This window comes from Humulus lupulus, chromosome 7, assembly GCF_963169125.1.
Source record: "Humulus lupulus chromosome 7, drHumLupu1.1, whole genome shotgun sequence".
Taxonomy (NCBI): domain Eukaryota; kingdom Viridiplantae; phylum Streptophyta; class Magnoliopsida; order Rosales; family Cannabaceae; genus Humulus; species Humulus lupulus.
This window is the reverse complement of record NC_084799.1, coordinates 80,545,673-80,562,717: the sequence shown is the minus strand read 5'-3', so window position 1 is coordinate 80,562,717 and position 17,045 is coordinate 80,545,673. Positions and strand designations below refer to the sequence as shown.

The following is a 17,045-nucleotide window of genomic DNA, read 5'->3' as shown; positions in this document are numbered from 1 at the left end:
GAAGCTGGGATAATCTTAATCTAACCTGAAGGACATCAGTTCCATACAACTCTTAGATTCGGGTTTGAAGCATCCAACAATGAAGTAGAGTATGAGGCCTTATTGGCAGGGCTAAGGGTGGCGAAAGAGCTGAAGGCAAAAGCCATCCAATGCTATAGTGATTCCAAACTCATGGTAAATCAAATATTGGGAGAATACAAGCTCGAGGCATCAAGATGGCAACCTACCTAGCTAAGTTAAAGGGCGAGTTGTCTGAATTTGAGTTTAGCTCTGTTGAACAGATACCCCGCGAGTAGAATTCTAACGCTTATGCTCTAGCTCGACTTGCTACCACCAAAGAGGTCGAAACATTGAATGTAGTTCCAGTGGAGTTCTTGGAAACCCAAGTGTAATGGGAGAAATAGTGGAGGTCGGAATGATTGACATAAGACCGACCTGGATGACTCCTATAATGGAATATCTCATGACTGGAAAACTACCTGATGACAGGAAAGACGCTAGAAAACTGCTCTATCAAGCTCCACGGTATGTAATAGTTGAGGGAATCCTCTATCGGCGAGGTCATTTGTTGCCCCTCCTGCGGTGTGTTCTGCCCGAGGAAGCCAAAACCATTTTACAAGAGATACACGAAGGTTTTTGTGGAGACCACGCTGGGGGGGGGGGGGGGGCAAAACCTAGCACTGAAGGTACTGAGACAGGGCTATTTTTGGCCCACTTTAATGAAGGACTCGATCTCGTATGTTCAAAAGTGTGACAAATGCCAGCGTTTCGCCATAGTTGCCTGAGCTTCCAGTCGAGCTAATCCCCTTGGCCATTTGCAGCATGGGGAATTGACCTGATAGGTTCCCTACCTATGGGAAAGGGAGGAGTTCGGTATGCAGTAGTGGCGATCGATTACTTCACAAAGTGGGCAGAGGCTGAACCTCTAGCAACCATCACCTCAAAGTGAGTCCTTGATTTCATTGCGAAGAATATCGTATGTCAATTTGGACTCCCTAAAAATATTATGTCAGACAACGGAACATAGTTCGATAGTGATCTCTTCATAGACTTTTGTGAAAGATACGACATAATGAAGAGTTTCTCGTCGGTAGCACACCCACAAGCCAATGGGTAGGTCGAGGCTGTAAATAAGACCCTCAAGGCGAGCCTGAAGAAAAGATTGGATGAAGCCAAAGGATTATGGCCCGAGTAGCTCCCACAAGTGCTTTGGGCCTACCGAACTTCGCATAGAACCTCCACGGGACATACTCCCTTTTCCCTAACCTTTGGAAGCGAGGCCATGCTTCCAATTGAGGAAATGGTGGCTACTCACAGACAAAGGACATTTAATCAAGATCATAACAACGAGCTACTTAGTGCATCCCTCGATCTGATTGAAGAAAAATGAGAGGCATCGCAATTACAGCTTGCCCATTATCAACAAAAGATCACTCATTATTTCAATTCAAAGGTCAAGGGACATAGACTCAGATTAGACGATCTGGTTCTCCGAAGGGTCTTTTTGGCAAATAAAGATCCCAAGGATGGTGTGTTAGGCCTGAACTATGAAGGATCGTATAAGATCGTAGAGGTCCTACACGAAGGAACTTTTAAGCTAGCCCGACTAAGTGGGGAAATAGTCCCACGGACTTGGAATGCTCTTCATTTGAAAAAGTATTATCAATAATGCTACCATTTATGTACGGCTTACTTATAAAAGCCATTTCAATTCAATAACAATTGGATTATTAAATAACCACTTCTTTGTTTTATTATTATGAGCTCACATTGTAAAAGCAACCAAGAACGTTTATACATTCTAGTTACTTGGGGGGCACATAGTCGAGGAAAGTTTTTGAGAAACCTAAGCTTACTCGAATAATGATTAAAAACTTGTGAATTTGGAGAAATTGATTATTCAACGACTATCTAAAGCTTGAGTTTTCAATAATCCTAACGTGAACTAAGTTTGAGTCATTATTAAAAACCCTAGATATAACCAAGTCCGAGGCCTGATTCTTAACAGGTATAATGCTATTAAGTTTATGAAAAACCTTGGATATAACCAGGCCCGAGGACTGATTCACAACAGGTATGACGCAAATAAGCAAGCAAAATCTTGGATACAACTAAGATATTGATAAAATATATCTCGATCTAAGAGTCAATCCCTAAGATTTCAAATGTACAAGAGTCTAAGGATTCATAAATATGAGAAAATAATAAATCGAGGGAAACACAAATAGATCACAAGTTAGGTGTATATTCAAAAGTATATTGTCATCTCGAGGAGAAAAAACCTCGAACTAGCCCGAAGGCAATTGTTTTGGTCCTAAAGGACTATTACAAAAAATAAAAAATAATGATACAAAGGGTGAAATAAAATCACTGAGCTCCGTCAGCACACTTTAATGAGGTCACCTCCTCACCATCCCCATATGTAACTCTGGAAGCTTCGTTGGTCTCAGAGGGTTCCTGCGAGAACTGAATCTTGAACCTAGCAAGATACGGATCCCACAGCTCAGGCTGCATGAAAGAGAAGTTCCCATCCTGGTTAAAGGCCCAGCAACCGTAAAGCATCTCCTCCATTTGAAATGAGGACACTGCAGCTTCCTCCTTGGCCTTAGCCTCAGCCTCGATCAACTTCGTCTTGAGTTCTTTGTTTTCAGCCTGAAACTGATTTGCGTGACGGCATGCCTCCACGACCTAAGCCTAAGAGGTGGACAAGGCGGCCTTTGCATATCGTTCACCCTCCTAAGAAGAAGTAAGGGCAGCTTTGGCAGCCTGCTCGTTCTCTTGAGTGACACTCAGGGCAGCTTTGGCGGTCTACTCGTTCTCTGTAGCGACATTCAGGGCAACTCAGAGTTCCACGTTCCTATCTTTAACGTGAGCTATGCTTTGATATTGGGCCAAGACAAACTGCAGAAGAATGAAGCAAGTCAAGAATAGTTTTTTTTTTTTTAAAAAAAGAAACCTAAAGAAAAAGGAAAAGTTAGGAGGGTGAAATGGACTTATGGTAAGGTTCATCCCCATAGCAGATTCATGGACGTCTTTAGGGTTGCGCACCTGTATAGCCCTTAAATCCCTAGCACTAGCTTTGTAAGCATGGCCCACCATGTGGCTTTCTGTCTCGTACACAATTCCCTAAAAGGCCTCGGGGATCTTGTCCAAGTTGTGTGGCTCAACCGGGATCTGGACAATGGGAGCCTCGCTTTGAATAACTTGAGGATTTGAGGGAGGTATGTGTCGATGAGGAGGATGGGGAGCTTGATGAACAGTAACCGTTGTTACCGGAGCTGAGGGGAGCTCTCTTTGTGGCTGCTCTCGAGCGGTGTTGGCACCCTTATCCTTAGACGGGGATTTAGTGATACCCCCCATCTTTGGAGTTGCTTTCTTTATCACCCTAGGCCTCTTCACCACGGGACCAGCTCTGGTCCCACCAACCTTAAAGGCACCTCTCAAATCCAGAGCTCCTGGCAATTCCATCTCTTCACCTAAAAAAGAGCGAACAAAGGATTCTATTCACAGGAGTAATACTTCAAAAATATTATAAATACAAAAAAAAGAGCAGGGATCCTACCCTCAGGGCTAAGGGAGGAATCTATTACGATTAGCTCGGGGGTATTGACCGGGCTAGGCACAACCTCCAACTTTGGGATTAATGGAGGAAGGGGGAATCTAAAGCTATGACCTCCTGGATCGTAGGGGGTTCAGGTCCTTCCTCGGGGCTGAACTCATCTACGTACTGCCTAAAACCAGGGGCATACGTGCCCTGGAGTAGGGAAGGCCAGGACCTACGGTTTGTCCCATACTCCTAAAAAATGGTGGATCTAAAATATAAAGTGTAGTCAACTATGATGGTGCCTTTGGGATAGCTATGATCATAGCGTACCACCAACTGATCCACGCACTAAAGGAGAGATGTGTTTAGGTCCGGATCAGTAGGGTGACGACTAACGAGCTGGTTAGGGTTAAATCGAATTAGCCTATAACTGGCAGCAGCCTGATCTAACTCTCTATAAGGGTATGGGTTACCTTGGCTGGAGGGGCCGACTGTTGCCCCGGACACAACTCGCTCAGGATCAGGCCCCTGATTATATTTAGGAGCCCACCTTTTACGTACAAGCGGTGCCATGTTTTCTTCCTCCTCGACGTCCTCGTTGGCTGGCAAGGCCTCTTGAGAAAGAGGGAGCTCGGAGATGACTGGAAGAGGAGCTCGGGTCCTTAGAGCTAATGTAATGCCCCAAAATCCCTAATGCGGTTTAATGGTTGGATTAGTAGGCCAGAAGGGCCATAACTTTTTAATTATGCCATTAAATAATTATATGCATGTTTATGTGAATTATATTATAATATGATGTTAAATGCATGCATATGGGTCCACATTTCATTACAGGGGTGTTTTGGTAATTTGGCCTGTTGAGAGCGTAATTGTATATTTGTATGCATGTCGGTGACCTATTGTTGAGACCACATTATAATGTGGGTTTGTTCGAGCTATTCGGCATGAGATGATCTTGGAATGTTAATTAGCGGCTTAGTCATAATAGGTTTGAGTTCGGGACTCGGGGTGAGTCTCGGGGTGATTTTTAATGATTAGAGTGTTGCTGTGAATTAAAGGGTAATGGGACATGAATTATTGATGTTTGCGAATATCGAGAGTAGCGGGAATTGGAGAGTGTTAATTATGATTAATGAAATAGGTGGAAATGTCAATTTTTCCCTTGGAAGCCTTTAGAAACCCTTAATTGACCTAGGTGTATTTTGGTCCTTTCACCCCTAAGATAGATATAATCCATTGAAGGCTGTAGAAAGAAGAGGAAAATAGAGCATCTTCAAGAGCTTCTCCCGTACCTATTTTCTTTGTGATTTTTTAGCTTAATTTGAGGATTCAAGCTTGGGAAGTAAGTCTTGAGAGCTTGGGAGTGTGTTCCCCCATTGAAGAGTATCATAATCTGAGCTTAAGGTAAGTTTATAGCCATTAAATTCCCTGGTTTGCTCTGTTTTAGCTTTGGTTTTTAGTTGAGATTTCTAGGTTGGATGATTGGTTTTGTTGGGTGTTTTGGCTAGGGTTCTTATGGCTGTGATGCTTAGGGTATGTGAGGATGGTTTTTGGGTTCATTTGGCATAAAAAATGAGGTTTGGAAGCATTAGAATCGAGTTGGAATTGAAGGAGCCGAAGGAAGAAGTTTCAGGGGAGTTTTTAGCTGGGTGTAGCGCAACAGCGCCCATGAGAGGGCGCTATAGCACTACACAGGTTTTTGTTGGGCAGATTGGGGTTCTGAGTATAGCAATGGGGCGCTATTGAGCAGCGCTACTCTGTTCCTCCTGAATCCTGTTTTGAGTGTTTTTAAGGGTTTTTGGCTCGGGGTTTCATCCTTAAGGCCCAGGATCGAATCTACTCACCGTGTGGGCATGTTTCGAGGTCCCGAGAGTGGGGTTTAGGTTAAGATCCTTTCATTGTTGATTTTCATTAATGGAGGTTATAATTGGTTATGATTAGGTAACCGCTAAAGAATCAAAAGGTCGATCGTTCTCAAGAGTCGTTCTTGTTCTATTTCTCGCTCGAACCAGAGGTAAGAAAACTGCACCCTGTGTATATGACATGCATGATTGTTGATAAGGCATGTTGGTTGATAAATGTGGACATTGATTGAATATTAAATGCTGGTAGATCTTGCTTACTTGTGTATGACACTGATTAGTCAGGGATGGCATTGGTCGCGTATTACTGACCTGAGAGTCAGAAACGGCATAAGCGTCCTGAACGCAGGGCCGACTAAAGATTGGATCTAATCGATATCAGCATTGAATGACTCTAAGGCATTAATGCTGGATCGAACCTAAGGTCGATGAAGATTATAAGCGCTTGACTAGTCTAAGCTAGTTACTCAGAGCCAGGGCCTAAGGCCTAGGTGACAACCTGTCACGTGGCTAGGGAGCGGAATCCCACGGTTATGACTCTATGGTCATGCGATAGGTTATATTGGTGACCTGTTCACCGAGCACCTATCTTGATAAGTTAGTGAAAGGTTCACTTATTTGTTAAGCCCAGTGACCCTATCGTCACATGGCTAAAGGAAGCTGAACCCACCTTAGGGACTTTTGCGACTGTCACTCATCTATTTTGGACTGAAAGTCCTGAATGATTATTATGATCATTGTTGATATTATATTCATGTTATATTGTGTTTTCTTGCTGGGCTTTGGCTCATGGGTGCTATGTGGTACAGGTAAAGGGAAAGAAAAGCTCACCTAGCCTAGAGTGGAGAACTTAGGTGGTGCTGTGTACATATGCGGCCGCTTGACCACCACGGCCAAGGAGTTCTCAAAGGAACTAGGGTGTTTACCCTATTTTTGCCGCTTAGGTCTGCGGGTTTGTAAATTTGAAACAGTAATGACCATTTTGAGTTGTAAATAACTTGTAAATGTTTTTATGGGCCCATGAATAGTTTTATGTTTAATAAAATATATCCTTTCTTTTTTATTGGTTTTCTACCTTATCCTGTTAATAACACTTAGAAGCACGTTTTTAACCAAAGGACTTGGGCAGCGAGTTAAATTTATGGTTCACTGTTCACCGTAACTGTTCTGGGGTAACTAGGGCGTTACAACTAATGTTTGGCCCTTGCTGATTAGTTTGCAAGCCACCATGGTGTCGTCGTTCACAATCTGGTGATAGTCTTTCTCCCCGGGAGGAAGACTAGACAGGGTCTCGTACTGACCCCCGAGGGTCACAGACCGCTCTTTCCTTGCGAATATAGCTGCACAAAGAGCGAACTCAGCCAAAATCTTTTTTTTTTTTTTTTTTAAATTTATACATAATGCACAAGTGAAAAAAGTTCACGTGCTGAATTCACAAAGATAAAATAATTACGAGGACAGTTGAAGAATCGATGGTCACAGTTCTTGAACCAATTTGACATAAAGAATAAATATTTATAGTCATTTGGGTTGCTGGGAAGGTCGATGGCAGAGACGAATTTCGGGAAACGAGTCAGGTAGTAAAATCTGTCACCGCCCTTTCTGGTTGAGACTGGCCTTGAGGTAGAAGAAGTACATGATGTCTGCTAGAGTGGGGACCTCCCACTTGGGAATCAGAGACAAATATTTTAACCCCGCCAATTTCCTGTATGAGTTTGGGGGGAAGGCACTGGCCTTCGGGTGCTCATCACTCCAAGCCCCGTAGTCATCTTGGAGAGGGGCGTAGCTCCATTCTCCCTCAAGCGTAGGTTGGGCGACAAGACCGTCAGCTCCCATCTCAATCTTGTGACTCAGCAAGATCTTGTTCACTTTCCCCTTTGTCCTTATCTGAGAGACTATATGCTCGGCCTCAAAGAATGTGTTGGGGTCGACTACAATCTCTCTCTCCACCACAGGACCAAAGTGAGGGATGGGAGAATCAGAGGTGATCTGCTTTCCTTTATCTTTGTTTTGAGCAGAGGAGCTCGCGGTATTCTTCTTTGTAGGTGCCATGATTCAAACCACCTTACGACAAAACGACCTATTAGTAGGTGACCTAAGATGGTTTTTAACCACGATTGTAAAGTTATGGAAGATCAAAGGTTTAATTGGTTTACTTTTGAGATTTGAAAGTTTATATGAGCTAAGCTTTGCCCTAGCCTCAATGCGTGGTCCCACGCGGGGTCCTAGGCCACGCGGCTCGATTTCTTAAAATCCCTAGATACTTTGGGATTCGTGTGTCAGATCCGTCAGATCCATTACTTTCCTTTTGAAAGCAGTTTAATGCAAAATTGCCTAAGGAATCGTATCCTTTAAGCTACCTAGGATTAAACCTAAAACCCCTTCGGCTTTTACACCCCAAATAGGTATATGGACCGATTTACCATTAGAATTTTCTCAGAAAAAATCCAAAAAATATGCCCAGTTTTGAGAGTACCTTACTTCTGAACAAATCTGATTTCATTCATCTAGCCTAAACCGAATCCTATTTCCCATTTACACTCAGACATAACCTAAAAGATATTGAGCAAAGAGCATTTTTTGAAGTAAAAATAAAACTCACTGGAAGATAAAGAATCGAAAAATTCAAACCAGGTGAAGAAATACTTACAAATTATATGCTCGTTCAAGGAAGATGTTGATACGTCCACAGGAAAGTTCTTTGAAAGCTTCTGAAAGTCTGAAAGCCGATGGAGGGTTTTTGGGAGATTTTGGAGAAGAAAAAGGGATACTTGGGTTTTTGAAAAGGAAATTTTTTGAATGCAAGGGTGGTGAAGTTTCAAGTCTGATTATCCTATTTATACGTAAACTGCGGAAATTAATCTAAGTTATCTGATTGGGTTAGTTCGAGATTCGAAGGCCAAGATTAAATGAGTCATATGGCGGCAAAAAGTTGACAGGACAGTTGTCTCGATCCTCAAAACCCGAACGGATGCCAATTGTAGGAATCCACGTGTCCAATACTTGAGTAGTGGGTAGGCACAATTTTATATGGCAGAAGTCTAAAAGCCCCTATTGTGCATGTTAGAAAGTGATGACATCAAGCACGAGCAGGAGCTTGGGGGGAAAATGTTGTACCCTAAAATTAGCACGAGTTCAATTACTCAGCTCGGTTACAACTGGCAGATGAATGTATGGAAAAATAGCCAAGTAGAATATCTGGTTAACAATGGTGTGAACAACTCGAGTTTGGGGGATCGACAACACGATACATCCAACTTTGGGCGCTCTGAGCTTACTACGAGACAAGGTTTAGATAGTTGTTGAACACGAGCTTGGGTGAGATATTCTGCTCGTGACAACATGGACATAACTCATAATGAAGGATCCCAAGAGATTCAGAGACTCTTTATCGCTCATTAATGCCCAGATTGTATCACATATCTATCATTTATTATCCAAGATAGCAGGAGAATATTTATTCTGTTATCAAATCATACCATATGTAAATGGGAATAATCTGTATTAATTATATACCTTATTTAATCATGCGGTGACCCAAACCTGTCCATGGAATTTCCCTATAAATACTAGGAATATTGGACATGAAAAAGGACGACCATTTTTGTATTACCAAAACTATGTAGAAATTGAGAGAGAAAAGTAATAATATTGAATCGTGGACTAGATTGATTTTAACCACTGAACCACGTAAAAGTTGTGTGTTCGAGAGAGTGTTTACTATTTTATTACGGTTTATAATCTAGCACTAATCTACTTGTTTAATTTCTTAATACACTGTTGGCGAAAAACCGCGCAACAATATATATATGTGTATATTTGGTCTTTTTCTTGTATAATTAAGTGCTAGAGGTTCTTTTTGTAATCACTCCTATGGGTTTCGTCCAATCCAATCTGCACTATTCTGCTCATAATGCATGCAATCTGCACTAAGTACAAATTTCATATTTTGGATCCAATTCGCAATAGTTCAAAATTGATCGATTATTTTATATTGGTTTTTTTTAGTATAAAATTATTCACTAAAATACATATTATTTTTCACATCACCAAAATCAATAAAACATCTAAATATTGAAAATAAATATGCATTTTATCTTTAAATATTTAACAAAAAAATATGAAAGATCCAATTACACATAAGCATAATAGCTCATTAAGTCCCCAACAACAAATCAAAATAAATAAATAAAAAACAGCAAGCTCCAAATCTCTAAGAGCACAAATAACAAGCTCCAACAACATCGAAACAATAAGCTTCAGAAAATTCTAACGACAAATAGAAAAATAATGATTAGTCAAATGATGTTATTGATCATGATCAGCTTAATAATCACTAGCCATCTCCATTTACATACATACGTGGACAAAACAAAATAGCATTCTATTACAAACATAACCCTAACCCCATTTAAGAATCAAATAATTTTTAGAAAGAAAACAAAAATCATTACAAGCTAAATGTGTACCGTGTGAGTTCTTGCTACACAACTTTGTCGGTGTGTCTAGAGGCGACACAGACGAATACCGTGGATGACTGCACTAGTCCGCTGATGAGTGCATGTTTTATGCACTCAAATATCGATTTTTATCCTTAGAATGGTTTGTTTTTCCTTACTTTTTGTGTAGATTTGATGAATTGAGTTTTTAGGTGTTTTGAATATTATTTTGGGTGTTCAACTCAGAGAATGATATCTTACGTCGCTTCCAAGAGGCGAGAAGTCGATGAAATTCGTGAAAAATTAAAACCTAGAAAAGTCCAGGCGACATGTCTCCTGACATAAGGCGATGCATCGCTTGGAATATGGTGATACGACGCTCGGGATATGGCGACACGTCGCCTGTTACGCCACAAAAATAGGAAAACATGTTTTTCCACACGTTTTTCACTTGAATTAAAAAGTAGTATGGCTAAGGAGATTTCTATTTTAGTCCAATATTGTTCTTGTGTTCTACTTTGAATCATTGTTGCTTTAATTGTAATTTTCATATTGTTCTTTATAGTATATGAATTATAATCAGAGTTGTATTTAGATTATGAAAGTTATTACTCGAGAGGGGAACATTCAAACAATCCAGCAGCGGGTAGAACAACTTAGGTTGTGTGAGATTGAGAGACAAGCATAAATCTAGGTAACAAAGATAATTTTAGATTGTGAAATCGAGAGGTGGAATATTTAGGATTATTTCTAGAGTGGAACTTAATGAGTGTAAGGATAAATAGTGGTATAGAGATATAGGCTATGTATCACTTGCACATTCTTTATGCGACATTTGAGAGAGGGTATAGATATCAAAATTGCTTTAGGTTTTTGAACATATTAGATTTATTTAGGCACATTAATGATTAGGGGTAAGATTGTTAGAAAGTGAAGTCAAAACCTTAACAATTGTTATTATCTTGACTCTATTCACATTTAGTTATTTGTTCTTTAAAATTCATAGTTATTTATTATTTTGCTTCTGGTTATCTTTTGAAATTGATTGCTTAGATAAAGTTAGGATTTTAGTATTTTCTATATTTAATTTATTTAATTGATTTTAATCCTGGTGGAACGATATCTGTCTTTAGACTACTTTACTGCTTGCAAGCATATTCATTATTTTTCGCAACAAGCTTTTGGCGTCATTACAGAGGATTAAAAAACAAATTAAAATTGAATTACTATAGCAAAGAAAATATCAAATTTTAATCTAAGTATTTTTATTTATTTATTTATTTTTACTAACTTTGGTTTCTAAATTTTTTGTGGTTAAAGGTGTATGCGAAAAGTTCGTCCATCAAATCTCCTATCATTGGATTTTGAAATTGAAAGAACTATATCTTCTATTAGGTGAGAGCGACGAGCTAGATCACAAAAAATGGCGGACCAAGTTAACAACAATAATGTACTAGCCACTTCTTCGGGCATTCAAAGGAAACAAGTGAATGTCAACAATTTCGAGCTTAAACCAACCTTGGTTAACATGGTGCAGCAAAATCAACATTCTGGCCTAGCTGATGAAGACCCCAATATTCACTTGGCAACTTTCTTGGAGATTTGTGACATGATCAAGATCAATGGGGTCACGACAGATACTATATGATTGAAGCTATTTTTATTTTCGTTGAGAGATAGAGCTCAAGCTTTGTTTCAATCTATACCTCCAGGAATTGTGATTACTTGGGAGGATATGGCACATAAATTCCTCACAAATTTTTTCCCGCCATCTAAAACGTCACAACTAAGGGCTGAGATTACTCAATTTAGATAGATGGAGTCTGAGTAATTGTATGAGACATGGGATAGATTTAAGGAGATGCTAAGAAAGTGTCCTCAACATGGCATAGAGGATTGGTTTCAGGTTCAACTATTCTACAATGAGCTCAATGGTTCAACAAGATCACATATTGATGTCGCATCTGGCAAAACCATTCTATCAAAGACACTAGTGGAAGCATTAATCTTGGTTGAGGATATGGCCATGAATAGTTGTCAATGGCAGAGTGAGAGATCGATGGTTAAGAAGGCAGTTGAGGTTTTCAAAGTAGATCAAATAGCGTCATTGATGGTGCAGATGTTTGCTTTGACTAATCAAATTAAGGATCTCACTGAAAATAAAGTAGCGACAAGTCAAGAAATAGTAAATGTGGCACAAGATGCTAGTTTGAATGGGTTGGTGGATGAACAATGCCAATATTTCAATCAGAACTACAACTTTAGGCCCAACAAATGCCAACAATAGAAACGTTCTCCAACCACCTCAAGAGCCACCTAGACCAATGGGGAGAAGCCTTCACCATCACTTGAAGAGTTATTGAAGACTTACATAGTGGACTCCAAGGCAAGGCTAGATCAACATGACACTCGTCTCAACAATATTAAAACACATTGTACTAATATGGGAGCAACGATGAAGACATTGGAAACACAAGTGGGTAAATTGGCCAATACTATGAAGACTCAAATGTCTAGATCTTTTCCAAGTGATACGGAGAAGAATCCAAAAGAGTGAAATGCAATTACTTTGATGAGTGGAAAAGAATTGGACGCTCCTACAGTTGAGAAGAAAAAGGTTAATGAGATCCCAATGAATGGTGAGAAAGAAGAAGACAAGCAAAAGGAGGAGAATCTGAGGAAAGAGCCATTGGTGGCTAATCCGGGTTCAATTACTTTTCTGGAAAACCCACCCAAGATTACTACTCCATTACCATTTCCTCAAAGATTTCACAATAAGGCGATTGATGAAAAATATGCAAAGTTCTTGAATATTTTCAAGAAAATAAATATTAACATTCTGTTTGTAGATGCCCTTGAACAAATTCCAAACTACGCTAACTTTATGAAGGAGGTGATGCCTAAGAAGCGTAAGTTAGAGGATTATGAAACAATGAATCTAATAGAAGAATGTAGTGCCATTATCAAGAGACAGTTACTGGAAAAGTTGAAAGATCTGGGAAGTTTTACAATTCCATGCGTTATTGGTGAACTACATATTGAGAAGGCCTTGTGTGATTTGGGTGCTAGTATCAATCTAATGTCTCTCTTTATCTTTTGGAAACTCAATCTTGGAGAGGTCTATTTCCTTACAATTGGCAGATTGTTCTTTGATGTATCCTAGAGGTATCATTGAAGATGTTCTAGTGAAGATTGATAGATTCATTTTTCCGGTTGATTTTGTTGTACTTGACATGGAGGAAGACCAAGAAATTATGATAATCTTGGGAAGACCTTTCCTAGCAACTGGGAAAGCTTTAATTGATGTACGTGATGGTAACTTGACTCTAAGGGTGAATGGCAAAGAAGTAAAGTTCAACATTAGTAATGCTATGAAGTTTCCCAAGGAGCAAGTGGATTGTAAGAGAGTGGATGTAGTTACTCCATGCTTAAGAGACTTTTTCAAGACCATGGTTCATAATGATCCTTTGGAACTATGTTTGACAACGCCGATTTCTAAAGAGGACCTTGGAGTGGATTTGGGAATGAATGATATGGAGGTGGTTGATAGTGTCTTTGCTTTAGAAGCATTACCAGTAGAAAATGAGGTGTCTAAGAAGGGAGATATCTATAAGGCTCCAACTCTTGATAATAGCTTAGAGAAAAAGAATACTACTAGTGATGGGCTTGTTTTGAAGAAATTACCCGCTCATCTTAGGTATGCATTTTTGGGAGATGGATCTACCATTAATCATAATAATTTCGTAATCATTGCACGTGGGTCTGTTTCTTATTAAAAGGGCATTTTCGTAATTTTGGCCTGTTGAGGGCATATTTGTATATTTGGGTGCATATATGTGATATATGTGTGAGACCACATTATTATGTAGATATATTTGAGTTACTCGGCATGAGGTGATCCTAGGAGGCAAGTTAGCGATTTAGTCATAACGGGGTCAAATACCAGACTCGGGGTGAGCCTAGGGGTAATTTGGTACTTAGTACATTACCGGGATTGAGCGGGTAATGGGAAATTATTTGGTAATTATTTGAGGACATCGGGAGTAACGAGGATTGTGAGTCGTTAATTATGATTAAACGAGACAAATGGCTAATGACAAGTTTGCCCTTGGGGCATCAAAGGACCTAGATTTGACTAAGGGGTAAAAGGGTCATTTCCTAGCCAAGGGAGGATTTATATAGAACACTCTAGCTTTATTTTTCTTCCTTCTCGATAGTTCTCTTTCTCTTGCTCTCTTGAGCTATTTTTTTTTTAGAAAATCAAAGAATCATTGAGGCTAAGCTTAAGGATTTAAGGCTTGAGGATTTAAGATTGAATTGCTGCAGCTAAGAGGCTTCAATTCACAACTGAGGTAAGGGTTTATAAACTCTATTTTAGTTGGTTTTCTCTATGGTTTTGGTTGTTATTAAGCTTGAAAGTTTAAGGTTGTGATTGGGTTGTTGGTGGTGTTTTGAATGTGTTAAAGCCTGGGTTTTGATGCTGATAGTGTGTTGATGATGATTGGGGGTTTTAGTTTTGGCTTTGGGAAGGATTTGTTATGATTTTGGTTGAGTTTAGGCTGAAGTAAAAATAGGGGTTCTGGGTTCGCAGGGTTAAGTCGTGACCGTGTTCTTGGGCATCGCGACCTATGCGAAGCCCAGGGCCTAGGAGAGGCTCTATGCTGATGGCGCGCTGCGGCCCTCAGGGGCAAGTCAGGCCCGCCCCCTGGACCCAGACAGGGGGGCTTTCTGTCTGGGAGGCGTGCCGCGGCCCGCTTGGTCCTTTTTGGCCACCCTAGGTTTTAATGACAGGGTTTTGAACCTTAAGGCTCGGGATCGAATCTACTACCCGGTTGGTAGAATTCGAGATCCCAGAGGCTAGGACTTGGTACGGAAGCCTTTAATTGCTCATTATTGATAGGATTTTATATTTGAATATGACGAGGTTTGTAACACCCCAAACTCCAGGGACCGTTACGGTGTGCCTTGTAAACAGAGCTAAACTCGCTAATCGAGTCATTTGGCCAAAATCGTGAACTAAGTATGATTAGCGGTTTAGGGATTAAAAACTTTGGTTAGGATGTAACGTTTCACTAGAACGTTTAATATATACATTGGGATCCCGAAAATAAAGTTTCAGAGTCTATTACAGAAAATATTTACAACAGGCCATTCTAAGCGGCAAAACAGGGTTCAACCCTAGTTCCACTTTAAACCTCGGCCGTGGCGGACGAGCAGCTGCATATGTACACGTCATCACCTAAGCTCTCCAACTCAAGGATGGTCCAGCTTCCTCTTGCCTTTACCTGCACCACGTAGCACCCGTGAGCTGAAGCCCAGCAAGAAAACACAGTAAAGCATGGTATAATATCAACAACGATCATAATAACCATTCAGGACTATCAGTCCAGGCAAATAGGTGACAATAGCCAAAAGTCACAATAATGAGCATCGCTCCCTCTAGCCATGTGACGATAGGGTCACCAGGGCTTAACTGATAAGTGATCCTTTCATAAGTTTGATTAGGACAGGTGCATGGTGAATGGTCACCAACATAACCTTCCTCCCGACTCTAGAGTCGTGCTATGGACAGCGTCCCCTAGCCATGTGACAAACAGTCACCGGGGTCATATACCTTGGCTATAAACATCTGGTCATAGACCAGGCAAGCGCTTATAAGTTCTTTGACCTTAGGGTCGGTCCCGCATTAATGCCATGGAGCTATTCAATGCGTGATCATCGACCTTAGGGTCGATCTGGCATTAGTGCCTTAGAGCCACTCAATGCACGATTCTCGACTTTAGAGTCGATCCATCATTAATGCCATGGAGCCATTCAATGCATGATTCATCGACCTTAGGGTCGGTCTAGCATTAATGCCATAGAGCCATTCAATGCATGATTCTCGACTTTAGAGTCGGTCCCTGACTAGTCAGTGTCAAACACAAGTAAGTCATGCCACCAATCATATATCACGTGTTCCATATCCATAAACAGGGTATCCAGCATGCTTACTAAACAAGTACAAGTACAATTAGGACGATGCATAAACACAGAGGCTCAAGCTCTGAATGATATCATACTCAGTATACAAAGCATGTCCTAATCACATGTTTCTCATGCATCATATGCAATATATCCAGCAATCCAACATGCACCAACAACAGCCATGCATGTCACGTTTAACAGTCAACCAACATGCATCAAGAACAGCCATGCATGTCATACTCAATAATCAACCAACATGCATCATGATAGCCATGCATGTCATACTCAATAATCAACCAACATGCATCAATAATAGCCATGCATGTCACATATACACAGGGTGCAGTTTTTTTTACCTCAAAGTCGAGCTAGAATGATTAAAAGAACGACCCTTGAGAACGATCAACTTTTAGTCCTTTAGCGGTCACCTAGTCATAACCAAATATAAGGTATAATCAATAAAAATGGTCAACATAAGTTCCCAAATCAATATCTAGCCTCCGGGACATCAATCCCCACTTAACTGGGTACTAGGTTCAACCCCGAGGCCTATGGTAAGCATCCCTAGTCTAAAAACACAATTTTGGTCAAATCTGCCCTGATAGGCCGCGGCTCACCACAGCCATGCCGCGGCTCATCACCTTGACAGAGGAATATTTTCCTCAGAAGCCACCTTAGGCCGCGGCACACAAAAGCCAGGCCGCGACTCATTACCCAGACCAGCCAAAAATCAGCAACGCACCAGCTCGACCTCCCCTGCATATTCCCTTAGAACCAAGCCTTCAAACCAGTTCCAAACCTTCTCCAAACACTCAATTAAACCTCTAAACATCACCCATAATTCCCCCTCATCAAAACCCAAAGAAAACATCACCCAAACTTCTATTAATCCAAGCTTTCTACAAGAGATTCACAAGCTGAAAACCAAAGCTTAAAAACAGAGCACGCCATTAAATTCATATCTGGAACTCACCTCAAACACGGTTTTGAATCCCCTTTAATGGCTGAAACAAGTTCCCTAGATCCCACCTTTGATCTCCTAGCTCAACTCCTCAATTTGGGCTCTCAAAATTCAAAGAAAAGTGAAGGGAGAAGCTTGTACGGGAGAGAGAGGAAGAGAGGATGAGGTTGGCTCTGTTTTATTCTATTTTCCACAGCTTTCTAAACACCCAAAGCTGATATAAATCCTTAAGGTCAAAAGACCATAATGCCCTTAAGCCAAATAAACCCCTT

The 17,045-nt window shown here is 40.6% G+C and overlaps 1 protein-coding gene and 1 non-coding gene across 2 annotated transcripts; one reads left to right on the top strand and one right to left on the bottom strand.

Annotated features, from left to right (window-relative positions):
* Window positions 1-11,628: 11,628 nt before the first annotated feature.
* LOC133792895 (small nucleolar RNA R71) lies at window positions 11,629-11,735 on the bottom strand. The gene has a single exon (XR_009874365.1). It is a non-coding gene; the product is annotated as a small nucleolar RNA R71 (small nucleolar RNA).
* A 682-nt stretch (window positions 11,736-12,417) lies between these two features.
* On the top strand, window positions 12,418-13,621 carry LOC133791899 (uncharacterized). The gene is made up of 2 exons (XM_062229806.1): window positions 12,418-12,898; window positions 12,987-13,621. The coding sequence occupies exons 1-2, from the start codon at window positions 12,418-12,420 to the stop codon at window positions 13,619-13,621; spliced, it is 1,116 nt and encodes a 371-aa protein (XP_062085790.1).
* Window positions 13,622-17,045: the final 3,424 nt, after the last annotated feature.